The sequence below is a fragment of the Bos mutus genome, chromosome 15, assembly GCF_027580195.1.
Source record: "Bos mutus isolate GX-2022 chromosome 15, NWIPB_WYAK_1.1, whole genome shotgun sequence".
NCBI classification, from domain to species: Eukaryota; Metazoa; Chordata; class Mammalia; order Artiodactyla; family Bovidae; genus Bos; species Bos mutus.
Genome location: NC_091631.1, coordinates 977,826 through 995,124, shown reverse-complemented (window position 1 = coordinate 995,124; position 17,299 = coordinate 977,826). Strand labels below are relative to the sequence as shown.

General features: G+C 52.0%; 1 protein-coding gene across 4 annotated transcripts in view; it reads left to right on the top strand.

Annotated features, from left to right (window-relative positions):
* Positions 1-5,615: 5,615 nt before the first annotated feature.
* STX3 (syntaxin 3) overlaps positions 5,616-17,299 on the top strand; it is a 95,632-nt gene continuing 83,948 nt past the window's right edge. For all 4 annotated transcript variants that reach the window (XM_070383263.1, XM_070383262.1, XM_070383264.1 and 1 more), the window contains exon 1: positions 5,616-5,773. In XM_070383263.1, the coding sequence (XP_070239364.1) occupies positions 5,744-5,773 (30 nt within the window). In that variant the 5' untranslated portion in view covers positions 5,616-5,743. The remainder of the gene's footprint in view (positions 5,774-17,299) is intronic.

Here is a 17,299-nt window from a genome sequence, read left to right as displayed (position 1 = left end):
GTGGAGTATTAACCACCAGGCCACCAGGGAAGTCTTAAGAGGGCACTTTATTCTGGTTTTCATGTGTTAAAAGTTTAAAGAAAATCAAATAGTCATTTCTGTTATGGCCTTATAGGATAACCAAAGGTCATTTTATTTTTCTTCACAGAAATATCCTTTCATAGGAAACCAGATTTCTTTCTGTTTCCTGGTTTTATTGAGATATAATTGACATATGACATTGCATGAGTTTAAGGGGCACCACGTGAGTTTAAAAAAAATTATTGGCGTAGAGTTCATTTACAATGTTGTGTTAATTTCAGGTGCAAAGGATTCAGTCATCCGAATACTCATTCTTTTTCGGATTCTTTTCCCATGTAGGTTACTACATAAATCTGAGTAGAGTTCCATACGCTATTCTTGTTGGTTACCTATTTTATATACAGTAGGGTGTGTATGTTAATCCCAAATTCCTAATTTATCTGTCCCTGCCATGTTTCCCCTTTGGTAACCATAAATTTGTTTTCAAAACCTGTTAGTGTTTCTTTTTTGGAAATAAGTTCATTTACATCAAACAACTGGATAAATTCATATTCTGCAAAATGATTGCCACAATATATCCATCACCTCACACAGTTACAATTTGATTTTTATTATGATGAGAACTTGTAAGATCTATTCTCTTAGCAACTCTAAATACATATACAGTATTCTTAACTACATGCAATGCTGTACATTGTGTCCCCGGGACTCACGCATTTTATAATGACCCACCTCACCCATCTTGCTCCCCAGCACCCACTCTGGCAATCATCTGTTCTCTGTATCTATCAGTTTGCAGAAATCAAATGTCTGATTATCTAGTAAATGTATTTTCTAAGTGTTATAGAATCATTCAAGCACAATATCCACAAATAAAAATAAAGAATGTGTGATGTTCTGGATCTTTGACTTAGTAAGAGTAGAATGCTAGATTTCTAATTAAAAAAAAAAAAGATATGCAACAAACAGCAAAGGTTTACTGTATAGCACAGGAAACTATAGTCAATATCTTATAATAACCCGTAATGGAAAATAATCTGAAAAAATAATATATGTTCAACCAAATCACGCCGCTGTGCACCTGAACCATTGTAAGTCAACTATACCTAAATAAAGTATATACATTAAGGAAAAAAGTAAAAAAAGAGAAAAGGTTGAGAAGCACCAGTTTTAATCAACTCCTTATCTCACAGATAAGAACACAGGTTGTGCGATGTCAGGTGGCAGCTGCTTTGTGGTGGAAACTGTCCAGAATGCAGTCCTCTTGGCCCTGTGTCAGCAATTGCTCCATGGCCCCAGAGCTGCGCTCCCTATGTGGAAAACCCATCTGGTGACAGGAAAATTCCTTAAGTATTCAGACAAAGGTAAGGAGCAAGAAAGAATGGTGGAAGTTATAGGGAGGGAAATTTTTTGTTCTGCATAACAAAAAACTTTTAAACAATAGGTGGAACTGTTCAACCAGAGAAAGTGTTTGGGACTGTTTAGAATAATCGTAAAAAAAAAAAAAAGAAAAATTACAGTACGTTGAGGCAGAGGCTGATGGCTACCCTTGATCATCTCCTAGGTCCTTTTCAGACTTCTAATGTAGAGGGCTGTTGACGTGTCTGTGTCCTCAGAAGACTGTTCTAGAGCGCTGAGCTTCGCCATCCTCATTAACAAACGTGTGTCAAGGAGAGAAGGTGGAACGCGATTTCTGACCTGTTCGCCTTTCCCACTGCTGACCACCTGGGGGCGCACGAGCCTTCCTCGGACCCGAGACAGGACTGCGACCCCGGATCGCCGGCTGCAGGGACGCGGACCGAGGCGAAGACCGGGTCGGGGCGAGGCGAGGCGAGGGTGCAAACCGTCCTCCCGCCGCAGACCGCCTCCACTGGAGGCCAGCACGCCAGCACGGAAGGCGCATCGAGATCGCACTGGAGGCAGAATTCTGCTAGGATTATGGAGAAAACCAATTTTTAAAATATGGATAATTTTAAAAGCCTTTACTGAACTTGTTATAATACTGTTCCTGTTTCATGTTTTGGTCGCTAGGTTCCTGAGCAGGGATGCACGCCTCAACCCCCATGGAAAGGGGAAGTCTTAACCACGGAAGGGAAACCACAGAGCCAGGAAAATATTCACAGCATTTAATCTGGGTATAGCGCAGATTCTTTCCCTGAATTGAGACTTGACCCTCACCACCGCCGGTCCCATTTTTTGAGCTCCACTCCTTATCTGCGGGACATTGAGTTGTTCCCGACCGGGAAGACTGACAGGGAAGAGGAAAGAAAGTGGAGGTGCGGGGGCGCGGGGCGGGGGCGTGGGGGGAGACGGAGGGCCAGGGGGAAAATACGCCCAGCTCTCGGAAGGGAACACCGGCTGGGCAAGACTGATGGCAGGAGGAGCCGGGAGCGACAGAGGACGAGACGGCTGGATGGCATCACCGACGCGATGTCAGGAGTTTGAGCAAGCTCTGGGAGTTGGTGATGGACAGGGAAGCCTGGCGTGCTGCAGTCCATGGGGTCGCAAAGAGTCGGACAGGACTGAGTGACTGAACTGAACTGACCCACCTGGGGAAATCAGATAGGAAATAACAGCTTAAGGTTTCCAGTACAAACATCTTCCTCTTATACCTCTGCCCCACAGGAGAGGAGTCAGCCGTTCCTCCTCTGGCAACAGGCCTCACAGCAAACTGGGAAGCTGTAATATCTCTGATTCACCCCCTAGTGAAGCAGTAGCTTTGCAAAGACGTCCACACGGTGAGTGGCAGGTGTTATGACTGCATCACTGAACTGCGTACATTTCTCTGACGGATCCCCATGGCCGACATCATAAAATCCAAATTCTTCGTCCCAGCCCACCCCACCCTGCCTCACCTCCAGTAATTTTCACGAAGAAGAGTCTTTCAGCTCCAACCCGCAGTTCCCGGACCTTACACATTCCTTTACTTGGAATGCCCTTCCTCCAGGCAGAATTAGTAGCTCTCTCTCCCATCTATTGGGAGGCTTCCCAGTTGGCGCTAGTGGTAAAGAACCCGCTTGCCGATGCAGAAAACACAAGAGACGCAGGTTCAATCTCTGTGTCAGGAAGATCTCCCAGAGGAGGGCATGGCAACCCACACCAGTATTCTTGCCTGGAGAATGCCAAGGACAGAGGAGCCTGGTGGGCTACAGTCCATGGGGCCGCAAAGAGTTGGACACGACTGAAGTGACTGGTTGGAAGAGGGGTGTTTGCTATGACCAGTGGGTTCTCTTGGCAAAACTCTATTAGCCTTTGCCCTACTTCATTCTGTACTCCAAGGGCAAATTTGCCTGTTACTGCAGATATTTCTTGATTTCCTATTTTTGCATTCCAGTCCCCTATAATGAAAAGGACATCTTTTTTGGGTGTTAGCTCTAGAAGGTCTTGTAGGTCTTCGTAGAACCGTTCAACTTCAGCTTCTTCAGCGTTACTGGTTGGGGCATAGGCTTGGATTACCGTGATATTGAATAGTTTGCCTTGGAAACGAACAGAGATCATTCTGTCATTTTTCAGATTGCATCCAAGTACTGCATTTTGGACTCTTTTGTGGACTATGATGGCCACTCCATTTCTTCTAAGGGATTCTTGCCCACTGTGGTAGATATAATGGTCGTCTGAGTTAAATTCACCCATTCCAGTCCATTTTAGTTCTCTGATTCCTAAAATGTCAATGTTCACTCCTGCCATCACCTGTCTGACCACTTCCAGTTTACCTTGATTCATGGACCTAACATTCCAGGTTCCTATGCAATATAGGTCTTTACAGCATCGGAATTTACTTCCTTCATCGGTCACATTCACAACTGGGTGTTGTTTTTGCTTTGGCTCCGTCTTTTCATTCTTTCTGGAGTTATTTCTCTGCTGATACGAACAAAGCTAGTGGATGTGATGGAATTCCAGTTAAGCTATTTCAAATCCTAAAAGATGATGCTGTGAAAGTGCTGCACTCAATATGCCAGCAAACTTGGAAAACCCAGCAGTGGCCACAGGACTGGAAAACATCAGTTTTCATTCCAATCCCAAAGAAAGGCAATGCCAAAGAATGCTCAAACTACCACACAATTGCACTTCCCTGGTGGCTCAGACGGTAAAGCGACTGCCTACAATGCGGGAGACCCGGGTTTGATCCCCGGGTTGGGAAGATCTCCTGGAGAAGGAAATGGCAACCCACTCCAGTATTCTCACCTGGAAAATCCCATGGACAGAGGAGCCTCTTAGGCTGCAATCCATGGGGTCGCAAAGAGTCAGACACGACTGAGCGACTTCACTTTCCTTTCAGTTTCACACGCGAGCAAAGTAATGCTCAAAATTCTCTGAGCCAGGCTTCAACAGTACGTGAACGGTGAACTTCCAGATGTTCAAGCTGGATTTAGAAAAGGCAGAGGAACCAGAGATCAAATTGCCAACATCCGTTGGATCATTGAGAAAGCAAGAGAGTTCCAGAAAAACACCTACTTCTGCTTTATTGACGACGCCAAAGACTTTCACTGTGTAGATCACAACAAAATGTGGAAAATTCTGAAAGAGATGGGAATACCAGACCACCTGACCTGTCTCTTGAGAAATCTGTGTGCAGGTCAGGAAGCAACAGTTAGAACTGGACATGAAAAAAATTGGGAAAGGAGTACGTCAAGGCTGTATATTGTCACCCTGCTTATTTAACTTCTATGCAGAGTACATTATGAGAAACGCCAGGCTGGATGAAGCACAAGCTGGAATCAAGGTTGCCAGGAGAAATATCAATCACCTCAGATATGCAGATGACATCACCCTATGGCAGAAAGTGAAGAATTAAAAAGCCTGTTGATGAAAGTGAAAGAGGAGAATGAAAAAGTTGGCTTAAAACTCAACATTCAGAAAACTAAGATCATGGCATCTGGTCCCATCACTTTATGGCAAATAGATGGGGAAACAGTGGAAATAGTGTCAGACTTTATTTTTGGGGCTCCAAAATCACTGCAGATGGTGACTGCAGCCATGAAATTAAAAGACGCTTACTCCTTGGAAGGAAAGTTATGACCAACCTAGACAGTATATCACAAAGCAGAGACATTACTTTGCCAACAAAGGTCCATCTAGTCAAGGCTATGGTTTTTCCAGTGGTCATGCATGGATGTGAGAGTTGGACTATAAAGAAAGCTGAGCACTGAAGGACTGATGCTTTTGAACTGTGGTGTTGGAGAAGGATCTTGAGAGTCCCTTGGGCTGCAAGGAGATCCAACCAGTCCATCCTAAAGGAAATCAGTCTTGAATATTCATTGGAAGGACTGATGTTGAAGCTGAAATTCCAGTACTTTGGCCACCTGACGCGAAGAGCTGACTCATTGGAAAAGACCCTGATGCTGTGAAGGATTGAAGCCGGGAGGCGAAGGGGCCAACAGAGGTTGAGATGGCTGGATGGCATCACCGACTTAATGGACATGAGTTTGAACAAGCTCTGGGAGTTGGTGATGGACAGGGAGGCCTGGCGTGCTGCAGTCCATGGGGTCGCAGAGAGTCGGATGCGACTGAGCGCCTGCACGCAGGCGGGACCGCCCCTCGGCCCCGGCGCGGTCCCTTTAAGGGCGGGGCGCGGCCCAGGTGAGGGCGGGCCGCCGGTCGGAGCCGCGCCCCCGGAGCCGCGTCGGGAGCGCGGGCGGGCCTCGCGGGGCCGCGGACGCTCCTTCTCGCCGGGCCGCCGCCTCTTCCGGCCGCTCACCTGGGCCCCGGCCCCGGCGCCAGGATGAAGGACCGGCTGGAGCAGCTGAAGGCCGTGAGTCCGGGGACGGACGGGCGGGCGAGCGGGCGGCTTCCTCCGATCCCGGGTCCAGGCCTGCTCTCCCTGAGCCGGACGCACGCAGCCCCCTCCCGGGTCGCCTGCCGCCGATGCGTCGCCGGGCTGCGCTCTCCCTGGACGCCCCCTGCCCCGCCCGGCTGGACGGCGTCTGTCCAGAGCTGGGGTCCGCGGGGGCGTCCAGAGGGGCTCCCCGTGAAGGTCGGGGCGCGCACCGCCTGCTCGCCGCTGCCGGGCGCTGCGCCCGGCCCCGCCTCCTCCGGGAGCCCCCTAGTCTCTCTCCCCTTGCGGGGCGCTGAGCCCGCTGCCCTCGCCCCCGAGAGAGCAGCTCCCGTGGGCGACCGCCTGACCGTGAGCTGATCTGGTCTAGCGGATGTTCAGCGCCTCGGCACCCCCAGCTGTCTGTAATTATTAATCCCCCCCGCCCGCGACCCCCATCCGTGGGACGGCTGTGATCAGGGCCAAGGATCTGAAGGGAGTCGGCTTCCAGCCCTGCTGCGTAAAAGCGGTGAAACCTTAGGCAACCTACTCTTTTGAACTTGTTTCCTTATCTGTCGAAGGAAGGTTAATGGTACCCTAGAGATTTGTGTTGAGATCGGATGATGTAATCGGGCTTAGTACAGAGAAGGGGTAAAGCATAGGTTTTTACGTGCAATATTCATTGACTCGTTGAATAATTACTGAGTGTTCTCTATGGGGCAAACCCAGTGTTAAGCCCTGGGGATTGGGTGACTCAGGCTCTATCTTAGGGGAATTTAAAATCTAGCCCTTGATGCAACGTCGTCCCATCTACTTGGGAGCTTGTGGGAGGCGCAGCCGCTTAGGCCTGCCTCCAGAGCGAGGGAATCAGAATCTGATTATCCATAAATCTCTCCAGGTGATCATGCGCACACTGAATCAAGTCTGAGCAACAGGGGTCTGGATAGAGGGTCTGCCTCCCCGCTCCACTGCCTACCAGCTCTGCCCATGACCTTGGAGCCTAAGTTTTGTCATCTGTGAAATGGGTATTCCTGAGGACTAAAACCGAAAGAGCTCGCACAGCCCTTTGTATGGTGCATGGCGCACCCAGGACTAAGCACTGGTGAATCTCACGCTAGTCACTGTAAAATCTCTTCGGAAAAATGAAGCCCTGGGCAAGCGTGAGGGAGTGCTGGGCTGATGTCACAGTTGTTTTCTTTCCCCGCCCTCGCCTGAGCTGAGACCTTCCTGACCCTTTCACCACTCCTAGTAGGACTGCGTTGGAGGCAGGGGAGGGGACGGTCACTGGTGGTGGGTGTCAGCCGCCTCGCCGCTTCCTTGCCCGTTGTCATCTGAGCCTCACAACATCCCTGAAATGACAGAGCAGAAGTGGCTGCCTCTGTTTGTAAAGAGCGGGAGACTAGAGCTCAGCCTGGGGAGGACGGATGCCCCGGGTTACGCAGCCCGATCCAGGGAGGAGCCAGGCTCTTGGCCTCTCCCTGAGCCTTTGCCCCGGAGGCAGAGAGCAAAGCAGAGCGTGGTGTTGAAGACCTGCCGGTCCAGCACAATCCTCAGTCATGGGGCAGTGCAGAGCTGGTCGGCAGGGAGGGGCAGTGCCCTTCCTTAAGTGAGGAAGTCCATTTCCAGGGCAAGATGCCCTTTCAACAGACAGTAGAGAGCCTCAGTTGAGCTCTGAGTCCCAAGTATAAATTCAGCTTGTTGGGAGGAACCCAAGCAAGTCCCTTTTCCTCTCCGAGCCTCAGTGTTATCATCTGTAAAATGGCGCCAATGCTGCGTCGTTCCCTTTTCCTCCCGGGAGCGTGGCGGGAGTGAGACTGTAGACGGAGCTGTGAGGCTGGGGGTGCGGCCTCGTGGAGCAGGGAGATGGATGACGGCGCCGTGCAAAGAGGACAGGCTCGGATTCAGGAGATTCCGACTGTGGCTTCGCCGCCGAGCGCCTGCTCCTCGGTGCCACTGCGCCTCACTGCTCCTCTCACGCCAGTATGTACCACAGGGAGTTCGGTGCATCTCCGAGTCCCTTCCAGCAACGTTAACGTTTTCCTTGAAGGCTAGTGTTAAGGTTTAGGTGGGTTTTGGCTTCTAGCTCACCTCCCCTAGCCAGCCCCTCCTTACTCCCGGAGAGAGCGCGCGCGCCCCTTCACGGCAACACTGTTACCATCTTCGCTCTCTGATTCCTTTTGTCAGGGTTTGCTAACCTGCCCAAAGCCGGTTTAACCCTGAGCGGCAGTGCCATCTCTGTCGGCGGGGATCTTTCTAAACCCTGGGGCCAGCGGAGCGTGACCTGCCCCCAGACAGCTGAAGAGCCGCCCTGTGCGGGGCGTTAGTGCTGCTCCATGTAGATAGGAGGAGAACAGTGAAGCCGGGAGGCTGCTGGGCAGACGTGATGACTCTAGAAAGGCTTTTTTTTTTAATTTAGTTGCTTCCTTACTGACTGTGCTGGGCCTTTGTTGCTGCCCAAGCTCTCTGGGAGCTGCCGTGAGCGGGGCCCCTCCTGCTGTGGTACGCGGGCTTCTGTCTTGCAGACCGTGGGCTCCAGTATCTGAAGCGTGTGGGTTCAGTATCGCGACTTCCCGGCTTCTAGAGCACAGGCTCAGTAATGCGGTGCACGGGCTTCATTGCTCTGAGGCCTGTGGGATCTTCCTGGGTCAGGGATCGAACCTGTGTCTCCTGCATTGGCAGGTGGATTCTTTACCCTGGAGCCACTCAGGGAAGCCCTGTGGAAGGCATTTGTGATACTCAGAGCTGCCCAAGGCGGGGCCAGGCTGGTGGGACCTGGGAGGGAGGCTTGGTGGCATGTTGACTGTTGTAGGAATTTGAGCCTTCTTGGAAAGGGGGGCAGCCCATGAGGAGGTTCAAAGTCTCCATCAACCCTGAGGGTGTGTGTTTCTAGAAGGGCTTCACTGGGAGCCTGTCTCAAGCACTCAGAGGCCACCAGAAAGTGGATCACCGCACCCTCCCCTCAGGGTCACCGAGGGTGAAATGAGATAATCCCTGATAATCACCCACTGCAGTCAACTCAAGTTCCCCAAACAGACGGGCTGGGAGCAGCACCTTCCCTGAAGGGCGCCCCTTCCTGCTGCTGCGGTCACCGGTCACCGGCTGAGACTCATCCGTCTCTTGCCCTTCCCCTGGCGGGGCCGGCCCAGAACCCTGCCTTTGGTGACGTCAGGCTGGCAGGGAGCTGTGGTGCCCACGCCCAGCCTGCCTCACCAGGCGGTTCCTGCCGAGGTCTCAGGCGCTGAACTTTGGATCCGCTGAGTCCAGACCCTTCCCGTCCCGGAGCTGGAGCCTCTTGCCTGGCTCTGGTTTCATTCAGCCAGTGTTCAGCCAGCATCTTCTATGTCCCCACCCTCCCAGAGGCGCCGGGGCGGGGTGGGAATTGATGCAGAGGGACACGAGTTGCTGGGCCTTGGGGATCACAGTCAGCGAGGGAGGCACACGAGGAACAGACCGATGATCCCGTCCTTGAGACGGAAACAACTCCTTGAAGACCCCGTGGACCAGTCCCTGGTGCTGGGGCTTTAGGGCCCGGGGGCTGTTCCCAGAAGTGATGCTTCCGCTTGAGTCCCTGTTGAGACTGAAATCTACTCTGTTCAGAGGCTGGAGAGGCTCCTTAGAAGAAGCGCAAAGATCCTGAAACTCCACCCATTCTCCCTTTGGGCTTCAGGGAGACACCGTTCTTGGTGCTTTTTAACCTCTGCCTGCCGCTGCTGGGCATCCTGATATGCAGAGTTTTTTTTTTATTTTTGGCCATTCTACAAGGTGTGTGGGATCTTATTAATAATTGTTCCCCAACCAGGGATTGAACCCAGGTCACAGCAGTGAAAGCCCTGGGTCTTAACCCCTGGACTGCCAGGGAATTCTAGGCAGAGTTCTTATACAAAGCCCTGGTCTGAAAGAACACGTGGTCGTATAGGGAAAACAAAGGGATGTGGTCCCTGAAAAGCAGACCCCCCATCAAATGGAAACAGTGACAGACTTTATTTTCTTGGGCTCCGAAATCACCACGGACAGTGACTGCAGCCATGAACTTTGAAGACGCTCACTCCTTGGGAGAAAAGTTATGACCAAACTAGACAGCATATTAAAAAGCAGACATCACTTTGCCGACAAAGGTTCTTCTAGTCAAAGCTATGGTTTTTCCAGTAGTCATGTATGGATGTGAGAGCTGGACCATAAAGAAAGCTGAGGGCCGAAGAATTGATGCTTTTGAACCGTGGTGTTGGAGAAGACTCTTGAGAGTCCCTAGGACTGCAAGGAGATCAAACCTGTCAATGCTAAAGGAAATCAACCCTGAATATTCATTGGAAGGACTGATGCTGAAGCTGAAACTCCAGTACTCTGTCCACCTGCCGCGAGGAGCCGACTCATTGGAAAAGACCCTGATGCTGGGAAAGATTGAAGGCAGGAGGAGAAGGGGATGACAGAGGATGAGATGGTTGGGTGGCATCACCGACTGGATGGGCAGGACTTCGGGTAAACTGCGGGAGTTGGTGATGGACAGGGAGGCCTGGCGTGCTGCAGTCCATGGGGTCACAAAGAGCTGGACACGACTGAGCGACTGAACAACAGCAACATCAAAGTTGATCATGCTCACAGAGAGGCAGCAATGTGTCAAATGGAGGTCACGGACTTTGGATGTGTGTCCAGAGAGCTGGAAACATCTTGGGGTTTACTGGCTCCTCCACAGAGAGCCAATAAGGATGCGCTAATCGACAGAGAAGGCAATGGCACCCCACTGCAGTACTCTTGCCTAGAAAATCCCATGGATGGAGGAGCCTGGTGGGCTGCAGTCCATGGGGTCGCTAAGAGTTGGACACGACTGAGCGACTTCACTTTCACTTTTCACTTTCATGCACTGGAGAAGGAAATGGCAACCCACTCCAGTGTTCTTGCCTGGAGAGTCCCAGGGACGGGATGCCGGGTTGGCTGCCGTCTATGGGGTCGCGCAGAGTCGGACACGACGGACGAGACGCAGCAGCAGCAGCAGCAGTGAAATCGACACCTGAGGCGCTGAAGGCCAGACCGACTTATTCACTCTTTGTCCCGTCTTGTGTCCTGCAGGGCTCGTCCCTGGCCTCCTTCCGCATTTTGAAGTTCCCCATGTGAGTGCCCCAGGAGCACAGTCACATTGGTTGTACAACCACCAGAACAGGGGGCCGTGCTTCCCCTTTGAAGGTTTCTAATCGTCGTGGTTCCTTCCTCCCTCCCCTGTCTCCCTGGGGGAGCTGCCCCGGGTGAGCAGACGTCAGTGGAGCTGAGACGGGAGTGACAGGGATTGCGAGGGATTACAGGCCCAGCAGCCAGAGGTCAGAGAGAGAATGCAGGGCTGGGGGAAGGCGATTAGTTCTATTTTTACTCCCGTGGTGGTTGGGGGGGACATGCTCGAGCGTGCTGTCTTCCCTCCCTTCAGGGTCCCTTCCCCGTTTGGCAGAATTCCTGCCTGTCTTCCCAGGCTTGCTCCTTACAGGTAACGCTCCTGAAACACAGCCTGGGAGCTGCCCCCCAGCCTGCCAGCAGCCCTGGTGGGCTGCACGTTGCTTCAGAGCGAAATACTTCTCTTCTATTGTCAGTGGGTTTTTTCTTTTCTTTTTTTTTTTCTTACCGTGGCGTGGGCTTGAAAGCACCTTCCATCTGTCTTTTATGAGTTGGACTCTTCAGTCTCCTAAGTCCTGTTGTCTCTCAGCTCCACGGGTCTGTGACTTGCTGGCGTCAGTGGTAACAGTGGTCACTGACTGAGCTGCCGATTCCTGTTGGAAAGGGCGCGTGTGTGTCTAATCCTCTCCACCCTGCAAGGCAAGGCGGTGTTATAGCATTCCCATCTTACAGGTGAGGGAACTGAGGCTCAGATGGGCCTGAGGTTCGAGTGGGGAGACCAGGAGCTGAGTGAGCCCGTCTTGCTCATCTGTCACCGTCGCTGGTGGCCTCCCCAGCTGCCCTCTGTGCCCCTTGTCACGGTGGCAGACGGGACCCTCACCCTTCCGCATGGTAAACTCTTGTCTGTCGACTGATCACTAACATCTTGGCCCTTACACACGTTATTCTTCACTGCAACTTATCCTTCTGGCTCCATCCCCTCTGGGTTAGTGAAACTTGACCTGCTTGAAGTGCAGCATTTACTCTGGGACCCGTAGATTTGCTAATGGAGCCAGAGGTCAATGGTTCCACCTTTAAGGATGAGGATGGGTGAGTTCCAAGGCTCCTACCTGTACCTGAAACTTCCACCTCTACTCCTCATGGAGGGTTGTCCCCTTGCAGGAAGACCACAGAGGAGAACGTATGGGTATCACAGTGAGAATCCTGCTACCTCGTTGCTCCCCTGGAAAATCTCATGCATCCCTGAAGGCTCACTTCCAGTGTCATCGCTGCAGGGAAGGTTCCAGATCTGAGCTGACAGCATTCAGCAGGCCTTCCTGGAGCCTCCACAAACTCTTTATTTTTATCGATATGTAAAAGCAGCCATGTAATGTTACGGTTTTAGAAGCTGCCTGCCAGTGAAGTCCTGTGTGAGAGTCCAGACCACACTCCCACAGCTCAGGAAGCTGTAAACCTATGGTTTTTCCAGTGGTCATGTACGAATATGAGAGTTAGACCATAAGGAAGGCTGAGCATCGAAGAATTGATGCTTTCAAACTGTTCTGCTGGATGAGACTCTTGAGAGTCACTTGGACAGCAAGAAGATCCAACCAGTCCATCCTAAAGGAAATCAACCCTGAATATTCACTGGAAGGACTGATGCTGAAGCTGAAACTCTAATACTTTGGCCACCTGATGCGAAGAACTGACTTATTGGAAAAGACCCTGATGCTGGGAAAGATTGAAGGTGGGAGGAGAAGGGGACGACAGAGGATGAGATGGTTGGATGGCATCACTGACTCGATGGACATGAGTTTGAGTAAACTCCGGGAGTCGGTGGTGGACAGGAGGCCTGGCGTGCTGCAGTCCATGGGGTCACAAAGAGTCGGACACGACTGAGCAACTGAGCTGCAACAACGGATGAACTTGCTGGGCGGTTCGGCAGTCCCGAGGGGGCCTTATCTCCAGCGTTTTATATCAGGCCACTTTGCAACTTCCTCCCCTCTCTGCTGTTGGGTCAGCCTGTTTCCTGGCTGGGCCATTTCCATGGCAACGTTCCCCTGTCTGCATGTGGAAACTTGAGTGAGGCTCACCCCCCACCTAGAGAGATCAGTGGAGCGTATGCTGTCTGGGTTTGTTTGGCTGCCTGGGTCAGGGAACCCGCAGGACGGCAGCGGGATTGCTTTTTGTAGAAATATGTGTTTGTGGTGGACTAATTTTAGACCGACAGAGGGTCACAAAGATAGTAGAGGGAGTCCCGTCTAAAGTTTCCTCCACTGTTAACGTCTTATGTGCGACGGGACACGTGTCTAAACTGAGAAACCGACCTTGGTACATCACGCGTCACTGAACTCCAGACTTTTTGTGGATTCCACTCGTTTTCCCACGGGTGGTCCTCCCTCTGGTCTAGGATCCCACCCAGGGTAACACACTGAGTTGAGTTCCCGCAGCGTCCTCTGAGCTGTGACAGTTTCTCAGCTTTCTATTCATCACGACCTCTTTGGTACAGCCTCTGTGTGTTAGCTCTTTGCATGTGTATTTCTTGGGGACCAGGGCTGTGGTTGGGCGGCGGCAGGTGCTGTTAAGACACGTCTCTCCAGGGTGATGGACCTCAGGGATCCATCCAGTGACCCGCTCTCCTCCTGGCTCTGGCACTCAGTTTTCAGGGTCTGGGGAAGTTGCTTGGCGCCTTTATGCTTTGGTTTTCTCAACTGTAAGGCGGGGAGGGTCCCCAGAAGATTCTTGCAGAGATTAAACGCCTTGGTAAATTTAAAACCCATGTCTTAGGCTCTGGTCTTATTTTTAGTTATTTTTTGACCACACATTGGCATGCGGGATCTTACTTCCCTGACCAGGGATCAGACCTGAAGCCCCTGCGCTGGAAAAGCGGAGTCTTGTCTACTGGACCGCCAGGGAAGTTCCAGGCCCGAGTCTTAGAGTCCTCCTCTCAGGTGGGCTGCTCGGTAATTGCCAGCATTCCTGGGCTTCCCTGGTGGCTCAGCCTGCAATGCGGGAGACCTGGGTTTGACCCCTGGGTAGGGAGACCCCCTGGAGAAGAGATAGGCTAGGCACTCCAGCATTCTGGCCTGGAGAATTCCATGGACTGTATGGTCCATGGGGTCTCAAAGAGTCAGCTGTAACTGAGGGACTTTCACTTTCACAACCATTAGTGTGCCGTCCTCTAGGAGCATCCAGGGAGGGGGGTGCTTGGGGGACAGAGGCTGAAAGCAAGTTGGGGAGGAGGCTGAGGATGAGGGAGGCAGACAGTGTAAGTTCCTTCCTCTCTCCTGTATCCTTGGCAGCTGGATGCTGAGGGGTGTAGGGTGTTGATGGGGTTGGGGGAGGGGAGGAAGCCTGGGAAGTGTGGAGAAGCCTAGGGTAGGGGAGAGGAAGCAGAGGGTTCATCTTTGAGTCTCCCTGAATGCTCCTGGGGTGAGAGGGACAGCAGGAAGAGGGTGTGGCCTTCCCACCCAGATGCCTTCCTGCAGGCATCCTTTGCCGTTTCCCCAGGAGTCACCTAGCCATCCGTTCTCTAATGCCCTGTCCTCGCCTGGGCGTCGGTCCCTTGGACTGAGAGCTGTCATCTCCCCCCATGTGGTGACAGAATGGCCTGGGTCCCTCCCATCTGAGACCGCGAGGCTCCAGGGAGAGCAGGGTGCCCAGTCTGGTCTGTGCTATTGGAGATGAGAGATGTTCAATCAGTGCCACTGGCTGAGTGAGTGGACAGATGGATCTGTGACTCCAGATGGGACCTTGTGTTGAATGAGAAGAACGTTGTGGGCGAGGCCCTTGGTTTTGAGACCCCAGATCTGTGTCTGAAATAATCCACTGTGACCCAGGGGTTGGACCACGCAGGGGTCCATTTATTCCTTATTGGCCGTGTGGTTCTGGGTGAATGAACTTCCCTGGTCACAGATTTCTCGTCAATGTAGATGACGTCTACCCGCACGGTGCTTTTGCTTTTTCCTCCTTCCTCTCTTTAGATGAACTTCCATCTCTCTTCACTACTCCTGCTCTGTATCTTGCTTAGGGCCTGCCCAACAAAAGCAGAGGCGTGAACGTGGCATGAAGCTTCGATGAGTCTTGTGTCCAGCAAATGGAGTGCAGGATCTTTTCAAGCTTCACAGACGATTAAAAAATGCTGACCATGTGCTAACACACAAATAAAATGCTAAATTCCACAAAATATTAAGTCATATAGGACTTGTTCCCTGATGACGATAATAATAAAGTTAGAAATTAACTATGCAGTAATAGCTCTCCTTAGGTTTACCCACTTTGAAGGTTTAAATTCTTAATGTATTTAGAAAGAACTGACTCATTGGAAAAGACCCTGATGCTGGGAAAGATTGAAGGCGGGAGGAGAAGGGGACGACAGAGGGTGAGATGGTAGGATGGCATCACCGACTCTAGGGACGTGAGTTTGGGTGAACTCCAGGAGTCGGTGATGGACAGGGAGGCCTGGTGTGCTGCAGTCCACGGGGCCGCAGAGAGTCAGACACGACTGAGCGACTGAACTGCACTGAACTGAGCTGATTTAGAAAGTTTGCCTACTTTTCTAAATAACTCGTGGGCTCAGAAGAAGCCAAAATGGAAATGACAAACTGTTTAGAAATGAACGATGAGTAGTAAAGGTCAACATTTTTGAGAATTAGCAGAAGCAAAATTTACAGAGAGCTCTATTTCTTTAAATGCATATGTAGAGAGATGAATAAGTGAACCACATGTCAGTCCAGTCTAAGGGACCCGCTGTCACCTTCTGAGAATTGGCATTAGAGTTGCGTCTTTAGCAGAAACTCAGTTTAGTGAAACCTGATAGCATGGCATGGCCTTGGGAGTTTACTCTGTACCCGCGTCGCTCTAAACTCTTCATACACATTCACTAATTTAATCCTCACAGCAGCTCCAGGGGCAGATTACTCCTGCTGCACTCAGGGAGCTGAGTCTCAGAGAGGTCAAGTCACTCGCTTAAGGTCACACAGCTGCTCAGGTGGCAGAGCTGGGTCTTCGGCGCAGGCAGTCATGGGTATCTCTACAAACCTACACATCTGTGGGCTTATGTACACTGGTATTTTCTTTAAAAAATTAAAAATACTACTTGTTTGGCTGCCCCAGGCCTTGGTTGCGGCAGGTGGGATCTTTTAACGTGGCCTGCGAATTCTCAGTTGCAGCTCGTGGAGACTGGCTCCCTGACCGGGAATCGAACCCGAGCCCCCCGCGTTGGGAGCTGAAACTCTTAGCCGGTGGACCACCGGGGAAGTCCCTACACTGGTATCTTTTTCATTCCTGCACGTAGACGAGTCCAGTTCAGTTTCCCCGACGTTGCAGCGTCCCTGAAATATGTGCGGACGTGGTTCTGAGCTGGCCTGGGGAGGGCGTCTTCAGGCAGAGTGTGGAGGGTAAGAGCCGGGAGACCCGGCTTCCACAGCCCTGCCTTCGGGCCCTGATGCTGCTCCTGTTAGCGGGGTCACCCGGGATGAGCCATTTAACCAAGTGAAGTAGTCGTCTCAGCTGCCAGTGGGGTGTCATGCGTGTCCCTCCTGGGGTTGCCGTGAGAAGCAAATATTGCGTTTGGAACCACAAAGTGCCTGCAACAAAATACCCTTATTATCGTCGTGATGGTGGAACGCCTGGGGCTCGGTCAGCTGGGACTTTGGCTCTTGTCCAGTTGTCCAGGGACTCAGTGGCCTTGGGCTAATCTGGTAATGAGTTTATTCCTCAGCGTCTTCATCTTCAAACGGGGCCAGTTCTTGGCTCAGACTGTTCAGCCAGAACCACATCTTGAAGGCGAGCGCATGAGGCTCACCCAGGAAGCCACTCTCCCGTGGTTTCCTCTTGGTTCAGCGGAGGGGGGGTGTCAGGAAGAGGCAGAAAGGGGAACATCTCGTCCGGGAGGGTTTCGGTTTAGGAGGGCGAAGGGGCGTTAACGGAGGTCTCGCAGACCCTGAGGTGGGGAACAGAGAGCCCTGAGTGCCTGCTGAGAGCTGACACTTACTCAGACTTTCTGGCTCTCTTCATTGGAGGAGAGAGACTGGAAAAACCAGACGCTGGGCTCAGGCAGGGGTGTGTGTGTGTGTTTGGAGTCCTTGGATGTGCTGGTGTTTGTCCTTGGGAATCCACAACCCCTCATCCTGGAAAGGAGGCTCGGGGGGTGGGGGAGGTAGGCAGTAAGGACGAGGAGAATCACACGTCCTTGTCTCTTTGAACCAGATTTAATGGGTGAAGATCTGGGTCTGTAAACAGGAGTCTCCCAAGCACAGAGCTCTTTCCATGTGGAGAGGAGGAAGCAACTGGAGGGCCCGACCCGCCGACCACGGTCCTTCCCCAGCGGGGACATCGGGACCAGACGCGCCTCCCCAGGCCGGACTGCTGGTTCCCCGTTCTGTTATCATCTCCTTCACCCCGAAACTTTCCCGAGCACTCCTGAGTCTCCCTCGGTCTGACACCCAC